This window comes from Emiliania huxleyi (assembly GCF_000372725.1).
Source record: "Emiliania huxleyi CCMP1516 unplaced genomic scaffold EMIHUscaffold_382, whole genome shotgun sequence".
Lineage (NCBI taxonomy): Eukaryota > Haptophyta > Isochrysidales > Noelaerhabdaceae > Emiliania > Emiliania huxleyi.
The window spans coordinates 47060-58743 of record NW_005199103.1 but is presented as its reverse complement, the minus strand read 5'-3'; the positions used below and the strand labels follow the sequence as shown (position 1 = coordinate 58743).

The 11684-nt window shown below is 66.6% G+C and overlaps 3 protein-coding genes across 3 annotated transcripts; 1 reads left to right on the top strand and 2 right to left on the bottom strand.

The window, feature by feature from the left end:
* Nucleotides 1-2125: 2125 nt before the first annotated feature.
* Nucleotides 2126-3019, bottom strand: EMIHUDRAFT_444997 (putative pyruvate dehydrogenase E1 component beta subunit). The gene is made up of 3 exons (XM_005771504.1): nucleotides 2696-3019; nucleotides 2533-2621; nucleotides 2126-2440 (listed from the first exon to the last, which is right to left on the bottom strand). Exons 1-3 carry the CDS (start codon nucleotides 2945-2947, stop codon nucleotides 2299-2301), a joined length of 483 nt encoding a protein of 160 aa, XP_005771561.1. The 5' UTR covers nucleotides 2948-3019; the 3' UTR covers nucleotides 2126-2298.
* A 13-nt stretch (nucleotides 3020-3032) lies between these two features.
* EMIHUDRAFT_59287 (hypothetical protein) lies at nucleotides 3033-3221 on the bottom strand (the record flags this gene model as incomplete). Its single annotated transcript, XM_005771503.1, has 1 exon — nucleotides 3033-3221. A coding segment is annotated over one exon (189 nt), but the record flags the coding sequence as incomplete, so codon positions are not given.
* A 405-nt stretch (nucleotides 3222-3626) lies between these two features.
* EMIHUDRAFT_75548 (hypothetical protein) lies at nucleotides 3627-9190 on the top strand (the record flags this gene model as incomplete). The annotated part of the gene is made up of 14 exons (XM_005771502.1): nucleotides 3627-4139; nucleotides 4188-4332; nucleotides 4484-4583; nucleotides 4669-4675; nucleotides 4907-4988; nucleotides 5280-5542; nucleotides 5838-6377; nucleotides 6639-7330; nucleotides 7520-7550; nucleotides 7619-7828; nucleotides 7928-8218; nucleotides 8283-8442; nucleotides 8498-8784; nucleotides 8852-9190. The coding sequence occupies 14 exons, from the start codon at nucleotides 3627-3629 to the stop codon at nucleotides 9188-9190; spliced, it is 3660 nt and encodes a 1219-aa protein (XP_005771559.1).
* Nucleotides 9191-11684: the final 2494 nt, after the last annotated feature.

Here is an 11684-nt window from a genome sequence, read left to right as displayed (position 1 = left end):
GAACAGGGGAGGCTGGGGAGGGGGGGGTCCACTCTGAAGACAGCCGACCGCGGAGGGGTTTTGTCCCACAGGGTTTTACCCTCCGCGTGAGGATCGGCGCGGCGAGGGGGTAGGTTCGAATTCGCCGCGCAACATTTCACCCCCACAGGACCCCGCCCTCCCCCCCTCATGGTCCCACCACCTAGAACCCCAATCTTAGGCTTCGCACCCCCTCCTTGCGCAGTGTCCCCCACTATGTGTCGCCGTTATCGGGGCACGCTATCCTGTGCAGTCAGGGCAAGTGGGGGCGGGGGGCACTCCCATCTCTCCTGTGTACGGGTGGTGACTGTCCCTAGTCTCGGAGGGGGGCTTGAAGGTAAGAATATTTTATTTTTTTAGGGGTCCCCTAATGTGTTTGGTGCTCCATTCTGTTTCTCTCGAGTTTCCCTCGGGAAACTCGCGAGTTTCCCTGAGTCTGAGAGCTGGTCTGGGGCAAAATCTGGGGCAAAATTGAGGAAATCGGCACGATACCCAGGTATTTTCCAGGTATACCGGGGTTTTCCAGGTATACCCGCAAAATACCCGGTATTTTGCCGATTTTGGCCCCAAAACAGCCTCAGACACGGCTCAGAGCCCCCCCAAAATGACGAATTCCACGGAGTTTCCCCGGGGGTTCCCGAGGAAACTAGAGGGTGTTGTAGGGAAACGAGCAGGAAACACGGAAAGGAAACCAGGTAGGGTGCGAGAGGAAACCCTCGGAAAGGCCAAGCCCCATACGCAAGACCAATCGTGCGGTAGGAGGTGCCGGAGGGCCCGACAAACACTCGCGAGTTTGCACGTACCCACGAACCGTCGGACTTTCGTTCGCAGCCTCACCGCGCGCCAGCCGGCGTCGTCCGTCGAATGCGCCACTCCAAAGAGCATAGTCGACGTCGCTACGCGGGAGCTCGACGTATATCGCCCCAACCAAAGGTGGCTCCGTATTGGCTGGCGATCGATGGGCATTTTGCAGCGGGTTCCGACTATTGGAAGGGTAGGGGCGCCGCGTTTAGGGATGGGGGGCCTAGGAGTGGTGTTGTACCATGCGGAATCGACCCTATCCAGTGCTCAAGCAAGTGCTCAAGTACCGGTGTGAGTTCGCTTGCAAAATTCTCTTGCACCTCGAGCGCAGAAGGCTGCCAACCTCCTCTCCGCCCAACGGCGTCGTCGGCCGCGCGCGTCACACAGCCATCCTACAGGCGCCGAGCTTGGCATGGCGCTTCTTCTGCTGTGCTCTTCAAGCGCCTGGGTGCTCCCGACCGGCAGCTCCGTCCGCCGCACCCTGCACTCGCCGCCACCATGTCGCATGGAGTATGGCGAGCGGTGCTACGAGGGCGCGATCGACCCGCTCCCCGAGAACGTCTTCGAAGTGCTCGTGCAGCGGCCGCTCGGGATCGGTTTCGAGGAGGACGGACCGATTATTGGCATGTCGGGCGTGTCGGTCAACCAGGTTGTAGAAGACAGCCACGCTGCGAGAGGCACGTCGGTGCTCCGTTGCGTCGAGGGCGAGAATACCGCGGTGCCGGGAAAGGTGATGGTGGGCGACAAGCTGGTCGGCGTGACGGCGATCCGCTTCAAGGGCAGCAAGTGGGAGCGCGAGATGTTTGACTGCCGGAAGTGGAGCTTTGACACCGTCGTTGACGCCATCGGATCAAACGAGGAAAAGTTTGTCAGTGATTTTGTGCTGCTGCAGTTTGAGCGGCGAGAGGATGGGGAGGGGTCCGAGACGGCCTGAGCTCCTGCAAACGCATGTGATGGATGACGATGCATGAGCTCGGCCGACATGCGTTCATGCCCATCGCGAACACAGCAGCTCGAGCAGCTCGCAGGATTGGAGCAGCGGCAGCAGCCCGCCGCAGCGCCAACCGGCCGCACCGCCTCCGCCGCGGCTCCGATGGCGTGGTCGCCGCGCCGTCGCCCAAACGCCCGCCCTTGATGTTTATTGTTCCTAGCGAGCCGTAGAGCGGCGAGGGGTTGTCGCCTCTCTGACGCGCGAGCACAACACACGGTCGCCCTGTTTCATTTAGCGATTAGCCGCATACAAGCTGCTTAAAAGAAAGTTGACGTAGTACGAGTTCCCCATATCTCACGTGTGCGCATTTTGCCATTGGACATTCTGATTCGCTCGAGAGACGAGAGACAAGAGAGGACGTGTTATCTTGTAAAACGAGCCGACCGGGCGCTCAAAAGGAGTTGGGAGTGCAAGAGCGGCCTGGTCGGGTCTGCGGGACGTTTGTCACCGCCACTGCGGCACTGAGAGGTTCGGGGAGCGCAACTAGGCTAGCTGTTGCTGCAAGAGGTTGCCTCCAGCCCGCTCACAAGGTACGCCTGCCACAGGAACTGTCCGCTCGGCACCTTCTTGATCGAAGGCACGTAGTTGGCAAAGGCGGCGACGTCGTCCGGGTCCTCGCAGATGACCGCGCTGCGTGTGCGGGCCGGCGGCGGCGCTCAGCGGGGGACGTGCGGCTGGGGCAGGGGTGGCTGGCAGAGGGCGCGCGCGGCGGGCGTGAGCACATTGGCTGGTCGGGCCCTGCGTCGGCCCCGACAGGGGCGAGGATCTTTGCCAGGAAGCCGTCCTCGATGCACTCGATCTCCATCACCACCTGCGTTGGCGGCGGAAAGCAGCGCACTCAGGCAGCGGGCAGGGCAGCAGCGAGGCTGTGCGGGCTCGGCGCACCACGGCGTCGGCCTGCTTCTCGGTCGCGTCGTTGCCGAGGAGCTCCGGACCTGTGATGGAGACCTGGAAGACGAGGTCGTACGGCGAGATGGCATCGCCGATCCCGATGTTCCACTGGTGCACCTTACCGGTGGTCATCGTGGGCGCAAGGCGCGGCATCGGCACGACCTTGTGCGGCGGGAGCGAGGCGGAGCAGAGGGAGCGCACGGAGCCGCACAGCCGCCGAGGCCACGCCCGCCGCGCCGCCCCCATAGCCGCAAGCTCAGGTGCCGTGTCGGCCAGACAGCAGGTCGCCGCAAGCCTCTGCCGAGGAGAGGACGCACGAGGAGATATAAAAATCCTGATGTCGGCCACGGTCGATCTTGACAAAGCACACATGCGGGTACTTGACGGCGAGGGCCTCGAATGTGGGCGCAATCATCTTGCACGGCCCGCACCACGACGCCGTGAAGTCGACGACCACAGCCTGGTTCTTTGCAGCCGCGTCAGCCAGCAGGGCGTGCCACTCCTCGGTAGTGGCGATGCTCCTCTTCTTGGCTTCAGCGCGTTCTCGAGGTTCTCGAGGTGGATATCCTTTGGGTAGCGACGCCGCGTTCGGGTCTCGCCGGGGGTTCGGACTGTTGGGGGTATCGGGCTGACTGTCCACGCCTCCAGCCGACAGGGCCATATGCCCCCTCCCTCGCCCCACCGCCGGCCGCCTTACTGCTATGGGCGCAGTGAGTATTCTTCATACGAAACCACGTCGACACACACCAGTCGACTCGCATCGGTTGCCTCCATGAACGGCGGAGCTATTCTCGCGTCCACACCACACCTGGCTTTGATCAGCGTTCTCCTTGAACGATATCGGTGTGAAACACCGCTCTAAGCGTACGCAAATCTCTTGTCTTTGTGGAGACGACGACGTAGAGCTCTATATGCGCAGCTAGCTATGCGCAGCCAGCTGCGCGCGGCTGTCGACGGCAGAGGCCCGTGCCGCCCCGACTCAGAGGTGACTGAGAGGCTTCGCGAGCTGGTGCGGCCACACGTCGAGTCGTTTGACTGGTTCGTCAAGGAAGGCCTGGACGAGGGTGTCGAGTCGCTCGAGCCCGAGGAGTTTGAGAGCGCGGCGGGCTCTCGCATCAAGCTGTGGCTTCTGGAGGCGAAGCTCTATGCGCCCAAGAGCGACACGCGCAAGGACCAGGACCTCTTCCCGTCCGAGTGCCGCCGCCGCGGCGGCTCGTACACGGGCCAGCTGCGCGTCACGCTCCGCTACACTGTCGACGACGGCCCGCCGCTCGACTTTGACCGGGCGGTCGGCCAGCTGCCCGTGATGGTGCGCTCGTGCGCGTGCCACCTGCATTCGCTCTCGGCGCCGCAGCTCGTCCACCGCCGCGAGGAGCGGCACGAGCTCGGAGGGTACTTCATCTCAAACGGCGACGGGCGCAACCTTCGGCCGCTGGCTGTGCGAGCCTTCTAGGAGCCTACACGCGTCCTCCCCGTAGGCAACGAGCGCGCGATCCGGCTGCTGATCGTGCCGCGGCGCAACCACGTGACGGGCATCGTGCGCCCCTCCTTCCGCAACCGAGGGCCGCTCTTTACCCCGTACGCGACAGTAATCCGCTGCGCCAACTCAGACCAGTGCTCGCTCACTGTCGGTCCGAGACTAGCCGAGACTAGCCGACTAGCCGAGCCTCGGGCCAGTGCTCGCTCACTGTCGGTCCACCCAGTGCAGCTAGCTGGTACACTTGCCTGCTCGGAGCCTGCACGGAACCTTCTCGGAACCTTCTCTCGGAGCCATGCTGCTAGGGCTCCACCTGCTCTCGTCTGGCTCCGCGCGGCTGCGCATCACAATCAGCAAGAACGAGTTCTTCCTCCCCGTCGTGCTCGTGCTGCGCGCGCTGCGCGAGTGCTCGGACCGCCTCGCGTAGATGACGACAGCAGCTCCGTATCTCCACATATCTCCCCGTATCTCGAGGCTTAGATGCAGACAGCAGCTCCGTGCCGCCGCCCATGCCCCGGACTCCGACGAGACGGACTCCGTGCCTTCTGCTCGGTGGACGCTGGCTCCGCGGCATGCAGGGGCACTCAGCGCTGCTCCGCTGTACGCATCCACGCGATCCGCCAGACACACGAGGCCGCCTCCCCGCCCCCCACTCTGGCGTGCTCTCCCCGCCCCCCCACTCTCGCGTGCTCTCCCCGCCTCCCCACTCTCGCGTGCTCGCGGCGCAGGACCGAGAGGTGTATGAGCGGGCGACCGGCGGCGACGGCGACGACTCCTTCGTCGCCGACCGTGTCCTCGAGGCGCTCCTCTGTCAGATGCCGCCCCACACACACATGCGCCACGCTTTCGCCACACACACACAACACACACATGCACATGCACATGCACATGCATACATGTGCCGCACATGCGCCACTGCGCGGCCCCTTCGGCCCACGTCCGGCCACACCCGCTGTCGACCCGCCTCCCCCCCTGCCTGCAGCCGCCCTCCCTGCAGCTGCCCTCCCCTGCCGACCAGCCCCAAACGCCCGCCACCCGCCCCGCCGCATCCGCCCCGCCACCCGCCCCGCCGCATCCGCCAGGCGCTGCGCGAGAACCGAGACGACTTTGGCGAGCCGCTCGCGACGCGGAAGCACTGCCTCGGCTTCCTCGGCCGCCAGTTCCGGGCGATGCTGCGGCGGCCGCTTTGGGAGTCGGACGAGCAGGTCGGCGCGTTGCTGCTGCGGCGGCAGGTCTTCATCCACCTGCAGCACCGCGAGGAGCGCGACCGCGGCGAGGCAAAGTGGGAGCTGCTGATGCTGATGCTGCAGCGGCTGTACGCGCTGGCGGCGGGGCGTGTCAAGGAGGACAACCCCGACTCGCTCGTCTGCCAGGCGGGGGGCCTGGCCGAGAGGGGCCGTGATTCAGCCGAGAGTGGGACCGGCCGGACTCGTCTGCCGTGGGTCCACAGCCTCCTCGTTTCTGCGCGCACCGCCACTCGCCTCTCTGACACGCGGCGCTGTCTGCCCTCGCTGCTGCTCCCCCCTCCTCCTATCATCGCTGCCCTCTCCTCCTCCTCGTCGTCGTGTCTCATCTCCTCTTCCCCCTCCGCGCCTCCTCTCCTACCACCCACCCCGCCACTCGCCCCTCTGACCCCCGCCACTCGCCTCCTCCGCCCAGGAGGTCCTGCTTCCCGGCCACCTGTGGGCGATGATGGTGCGAGAGCAGCTGGGCGGCTGGGTGCGCGCCGTGGCCAACGCCGTCAAGCGAGAGCTCGCCAAGCCGTCGCCGGCGCTGCCCACCGACGAAAAGATGATTGCGTCGGCCCTCCGCATGGCAACCTCGGCGGCCGAGCCCGGCAAGGCGCTCGGCTACTTTGTGGCGACGGGGAACCTGCGCTCCGAGTCGGGCCTCGACCTGCAGCAGACGGCGGGCTTCACCATCGTCGCTGAGCGGCTCAACTACTGGCGGGCTCAGCTCCTCGCGCGACTTGCGCTCGGGCATGTCCATGTCCACGCCGTCACACGTCCGAGACGCGTCCGCAGGCGCTTCCTCGCGCACTTCCGCTCGATCCACCGCGGCGCCTTCTTCGCACAGCTGCGCACCACCACCGTCCGCAAGCTGCTGCCCGACCAGTGGGGCTTCCTCTGCCCCGTCCACACCCCCGACGGCTCGCCGTGCGGGCTGCTCTCGCACCTCGCCGCTCCGTGCTCGGTCCAGGTCGAACCTCGATCTCGGCGCAGCTCGGACAACCTCGGCGCAGCTCGGCGCAGCTCGGCGCAGCTCGGCGCATCTCGGCGCATCTCAGCGGGCTCACCTTCCCACCCCAAGGCTGATCTCGGCTGTCTCGGGCAAGTCTCGGCTGATCTCGCATCATCCCCCCCCCCCCCCCCACCACCTCCAGGTCGAGACGTCCGCGCGCGGCGCCGTCCGGTACCTCCCTGCTGCCGAACCTGCTGCGGAGAGGTTCGCCGAGCCAAGCCGAGATTCGCCGAGATTAGGTCCTACCTTCTGCCGCACCTCTCCGCCGCCGGCGTCGCGCTGCTGCCGCTGGGCGGGGGGCTGCCGACCGCGCACTACATGCCCGTGCTCATCGACGGCGAGGTGGTCGGCTTCGTGCACAACGACGCCGCGCCGCACGCCGCCTCGCTCCTGCGCCGCCTCAAGGTCTGCGGCGCGACACCGCCCGACCCGGCCGCGCCGCTGCAGCCGCCGCCGACCATCGCGTCGCTCGAGATCGCGCTCATCCTGCCGGGCGGCTCGCGGCGGCCGCCCGCGCTCTACCTCGCCGCGGGGCCGGCGCGGCCGCTGCGGCCCGTGCTCAACGTCTCCCTCGGCCGCACCGAGCTCATCGGGCCGCTCGAGCAGACGACCCTGCGTGTGTCGTACGGCGCAGACGACGAGGGCCGCGCCGAGGCGTCGCACGCGGAGGTGACGCCGCACAACATGCTCTCGCTCATCGCGTCGCTCACGCCCTTCTGCGACTTCAACCAGTCGCCGCGCAACATGTACCAGTGCCAGATGGGCAAGCAGACCATGGGCGTCCCCTTCCACGCCGTCGGGCAGCGCTCGGAGACCAAGGCGTACCACCTGCACACGCCGCAGTCGCCGGTGGTGCGCCAGCAATCTCTCCCCCCATCTCCCCCTATCTCCCCTTCTCGCCGCAGCCGCCGGTGGTGCGCCCGCAACACCCCGCAGCGCACGGCCTCGCCCTCGTGGGCCCGCCGTCAGCCTTCTCGCCCTCCCCCCCCCCCCCCCCCAGGTGCGCACGCAAAACTTCACCGCGTACGGGCTCGCTGAGCACCCGCTCGGCACTGGTCTGTTTCAGACTCCTTCGCTCATCGCTCCTCATTCCGCAACAGGCTCGACGAGTACCCGCTCGGCACGAACGCGGTGATCGCCGTCCTCTCGTACACGGGACCTTCTAGGAACCTTCTAGGAACCTTCTGGGAACCTTCTAGGTGATCGCCGTCATCTCTTACACGGGCTACGACATGGAGGACGCGATGATCGTCAACAAAGCGTCGTACGACCGCGGCTTCGCGCACGCGTCGGTGCGCACGACCGTCGAGGTCAACCTCAACAAGCTCAAGACCAAGGGCGAGCCGCCGCACCACCGCTTCGGAAACCTGAAGCCGCCCGAGCCGCCCGACGACGCGCCGCCGACCACGGTGCCCAAAAAGTTCTGCGAGTCGCTCGGCGCGCGCGCGCGCCCGCGGTGGATCGCCCTGCTCCAACCCCCTCCCTCCCCCCCCCGAGCCTCCCCCGAGCCTCCGCGTCTAGGCGTGGACGGGCTGCCGGAGGTCGGGCAGCTGCTCAAGGACGGCGACCCGATCTGCGCCGTGCTCGACCTCGCCACCTCAAAGCACGAGCTGCGGTACCACAAGTCGTCGGGCGGAGAGTCGGGAGGCGCAGCCGTGGTGGAGGAGGTGCGCGTCGTCGGCGGCGACGGAGACTGGCAGGAGGGCGGCCGCGACGCGCCCGTCGCCTTCATCCGGCTCCGCTACAACCGCAACCCCATCCCGGGCGACAAGTTTTCGTCGCGCCACGGCCAAAAGGGCGTGCTGCTCTTGCGGCTGTGGCCCGCGGAGGACGTGTCCAGGACGTGTCCGGGACGGGTCCGAGACGTGTCCCCTAGGCGTGCTCTCGCGGCTGTGGCCCGCGGAGGACATGCCCTTCACCGAGTCGGGCATCACGCCCGACATCTTGTTCAACCCGCACGGCTTCCCGTCGCGCATGACCATCGGCACGCTCTCCTCTCTCGAGCTGCGGGGCGCGAGGGCGCGTCCGCGACACGTCCGCAACGTGTCCTGCAGGTATGCTCCTCGAGATGATGGCAGCCAAGGCGGGCGCCGCGCACGGCGTCACGCAGGACGCGACGCCCTTCCAGTTCTCGGACAAGCACCGCGCGGTGGACTACTTTGGGGAGCAGCTGCGCGCGGCCGGCTTTTCGTACCACGGCACCGAGCCGATGTACTCTGGCCTCTACGGCACCGAGATGGAGGTGCAGATCTTTGTCGGCGTCGTCTACTACCAGCGGCTGCGGCACATGGTGTCGGACAAGCACCAGGTGCGCTCGCGCGGGCCGGTCAACACGCTCACCAAGCAGCCGGTGCACGGCCGCAAGGTGCACGGCGGCATCCGGCTGGGCGAGATGGAGCGCGGCGCGGAGGAGTCATCCGAGATGACCCGAGATGAGCCGAGACGGCCCGAGATTAGGCGAGATGGAGCGCGACGCGCTGCTCGCCCACGGCGTCGCCTACCTCGTGCACGACCGCCTCTTCCACTGCTCGGACGAGGCGCGCGCGCTCGTCTGCACGCGCTGCGGCTCGCTGCTCGCGCCGATGATGCGGCCGCCCGAGGGGGCGCTGTCCGGCCCGGCGTCGCGCGAGACGCTCTGCCGCGCGTGCGGCGACGGCGGCGCGGTGGACGCCATCGCGCTGCCCTACGTCTTCCTCTACCTGACCAACGAGCTCGCCGCGATGAACGTGAAGGTCAAGCTCGATACGCGATCGACCGCCGCGCTCAAGTGAGGGAAGTTTGTTGTGTGATCGAGCGAGGAGAGGCAGAGAGCATGTGTGCGTGGGGTTTGTCAGTGTCGCCCGTCGTCAGTGTTGTGGGCGCGTGGTAAGAGACGATTCCGTACGTACGGCCCTCTCCCAGGTTCAGTGGATTGGTCTGATTCAACGAACCACAACCAGGAACGCGATCGCGAAACCGAAAGTTTGGTGCGGTGTGTGGCCCAGTGCCAGTGCCGCCCACTGCCAGTGGTGGGCAGAGGCCAGTGCCAGTGAAAAACGCTAACGACACATAGAGATCACAGATCACTAACTTGCTCGGCGTCAGCCGGACGCCCCTGCGGAATGCATCGTCGTCGTCGTCGTGGCGTCGTGTTTGTCCGCCCTCCCTCCCCGCAACAAATTCCACCTCGCCTTCTCCGTCGCCCTCCTGGCCCAGTCCTTTGTGACACAAACACAGGTTCGAACACACACAGGTAGGGTGCCCACAGGGCCCAAAAAAAGAAAGTAAAAAAGAAATGGGGCAAGCCCCACCGCAGCACTTCGTGTTGGAGAGTCGAGATATTGAGATTGTGACTAGGAGGGAGGGGCGCTGGGGATTCTCAAAGGTATACCCTTGGAATGGCCGGATCCAGCCTTGAAAGTACGAGATCGCGCGCGCTTCGCGCGCTGCACCGCCTGTTCTCCGCGGCTGAGTGACGACGGTGCCGTGTGCCAGCAGAGTTGGGGCGGCCGGCGAGGGAACGGTATTTCGACACAGGAGCATTCCTTCTTTTTCTGCGAACCCCGTGGCGGCTCGCGTGGTGTACCTGTGTTAGTGCCAGTGCGCGCCAGTGCCGTGCGCAGCGTCGTGCGAGGCAGCTAAAAATTCTTTTTCTCACGATGTCCACCCCGCCGCGCCGCCGCTCGCGCCGCCTCGCCGCCGCCTCCACCTCCGCGCCCTCGCCAGACACGCCGCCGCCCACCCGTCTCCTCGACCTCCCCACCGACCTCCTCGTGCGCGTCGTCTCTCGCTGCGAAAGCCCCGCCGACATCGCTCGCGTCGCGGCCGTCTCGCTGCTCTTCCACGCCTCGCTTGCGCTGGAGGGCATCCGCTTGTGGGCGCAAGAGCGCGGCCTCGAGCTGCCGGCGCAGCCAGAGGGCGAGAGCTGCGCCGTGCGGTGGCTGTGCTATTCGGCGCTGCTGCGCGAGGCCAACCCGCCGGCGAGGGTGGCGGCAGGCGAACGGCACAGCCTCTTCATCGACGGCGAGGGGCGGCTCTCGTCGTGCGGCTCGGAGGGTTGGTCGCCAGGACTGCTCGGGCACGGTGAGGGCGTGACGCAGCTGAACACGCCCACCCGCCTCCCTTCGACGCTGGGTGACGAGCGTGCCGTGAGCGTGTCGGTTGGAAGAGCGCACAGCCTCGCCCTCACCGGCAGCGGCTCTGTCTGGAGCTGGGGCTATGGAGCCTGGGGCCGGCTGGGCCACGGCGACGCGCAGGACTGGCTGCTGCCAAAGAAGGTCGAGGCCTTGGCTGGCCAGCGCGTCGTCGCTGTGTCGGCTGGAGAGCACCACAGCCTCGCCATCACCGCCGCCGGCGCCCTTTGGAGTTGGGGCTATGGTCGCAGCGGCCGGTTGGGCCACGGCGACCAGCAGAACCAGCTGCTGCCCAAGGAGATCGTGGCGTTCGCAGAGCGGCACGTCGTCGCCGTGTCGGCCGGAGAGAACCACAGTCTCGCCGTCACCGCCGACGGCAGCGTCTGGAGCTGGGGCTATGGAGCCTCTGGCCAGCTGGGCCACGGCGACGAGCAGGACCAGCTGCTGCCCAAGAAGATCGAGGCCTTGGCTGGGCAGCGCGTCGTCGCTGTGTCGGCTGGAAAGGCCCACAGCCTCGCCCTAACCGCCGACGGCGCCGTCTGGAGCTGGGGCGGTGGCTACTATGGCCAGCTGGGCCACGGCGACACGCAGAGGCAGCTGCCCAAGAAGATCGAGGCCTTTGATGGCCAGCGCGTTGTCGCTCTGTCGGCTGGAGGCAACCACAGCCTCGCCCTCACCGCCGACGGTGGCGTCTGGAGCTGGGGCGGTGGCTACTATGGCCAGCTGGGCCACGGCGACGCGCAGCGCCAGCTGCAGCCGAAGAAGGTCGAGGCCTTGGCGGGGCAGCACGTCATCGCTGTGTCGGCTGGATATAGCCACAGCCTCGCCATCACCGCCAACGGTGCTGCCTGGAGCTGCGGCTATGGAGCTGGGGGCCGCCTAGGCCACGGGGAGGACCAGTCGAACCAACTGCTGCCAAAGAAGGTCGAGGCGTTGGCGCCGGGCAGCTGGCCTGCTGGCGCCGGGGCAGTGAGGCATCGCCATCGGGCTCGGACTTTTACTCTACTGCCGCCTTGCCCCAAGGGAGGATATTTTTCTTGCCGAATCTGCGTTTTCTTCTTGTCCATGAGGGGCCGTCGCCTGCCGTGCCTATTGTGGTGCCAGTCCGAGCCAGTCTGCTGTGAGAGGGGCTTGTACAGTGGAAAAATTCTTC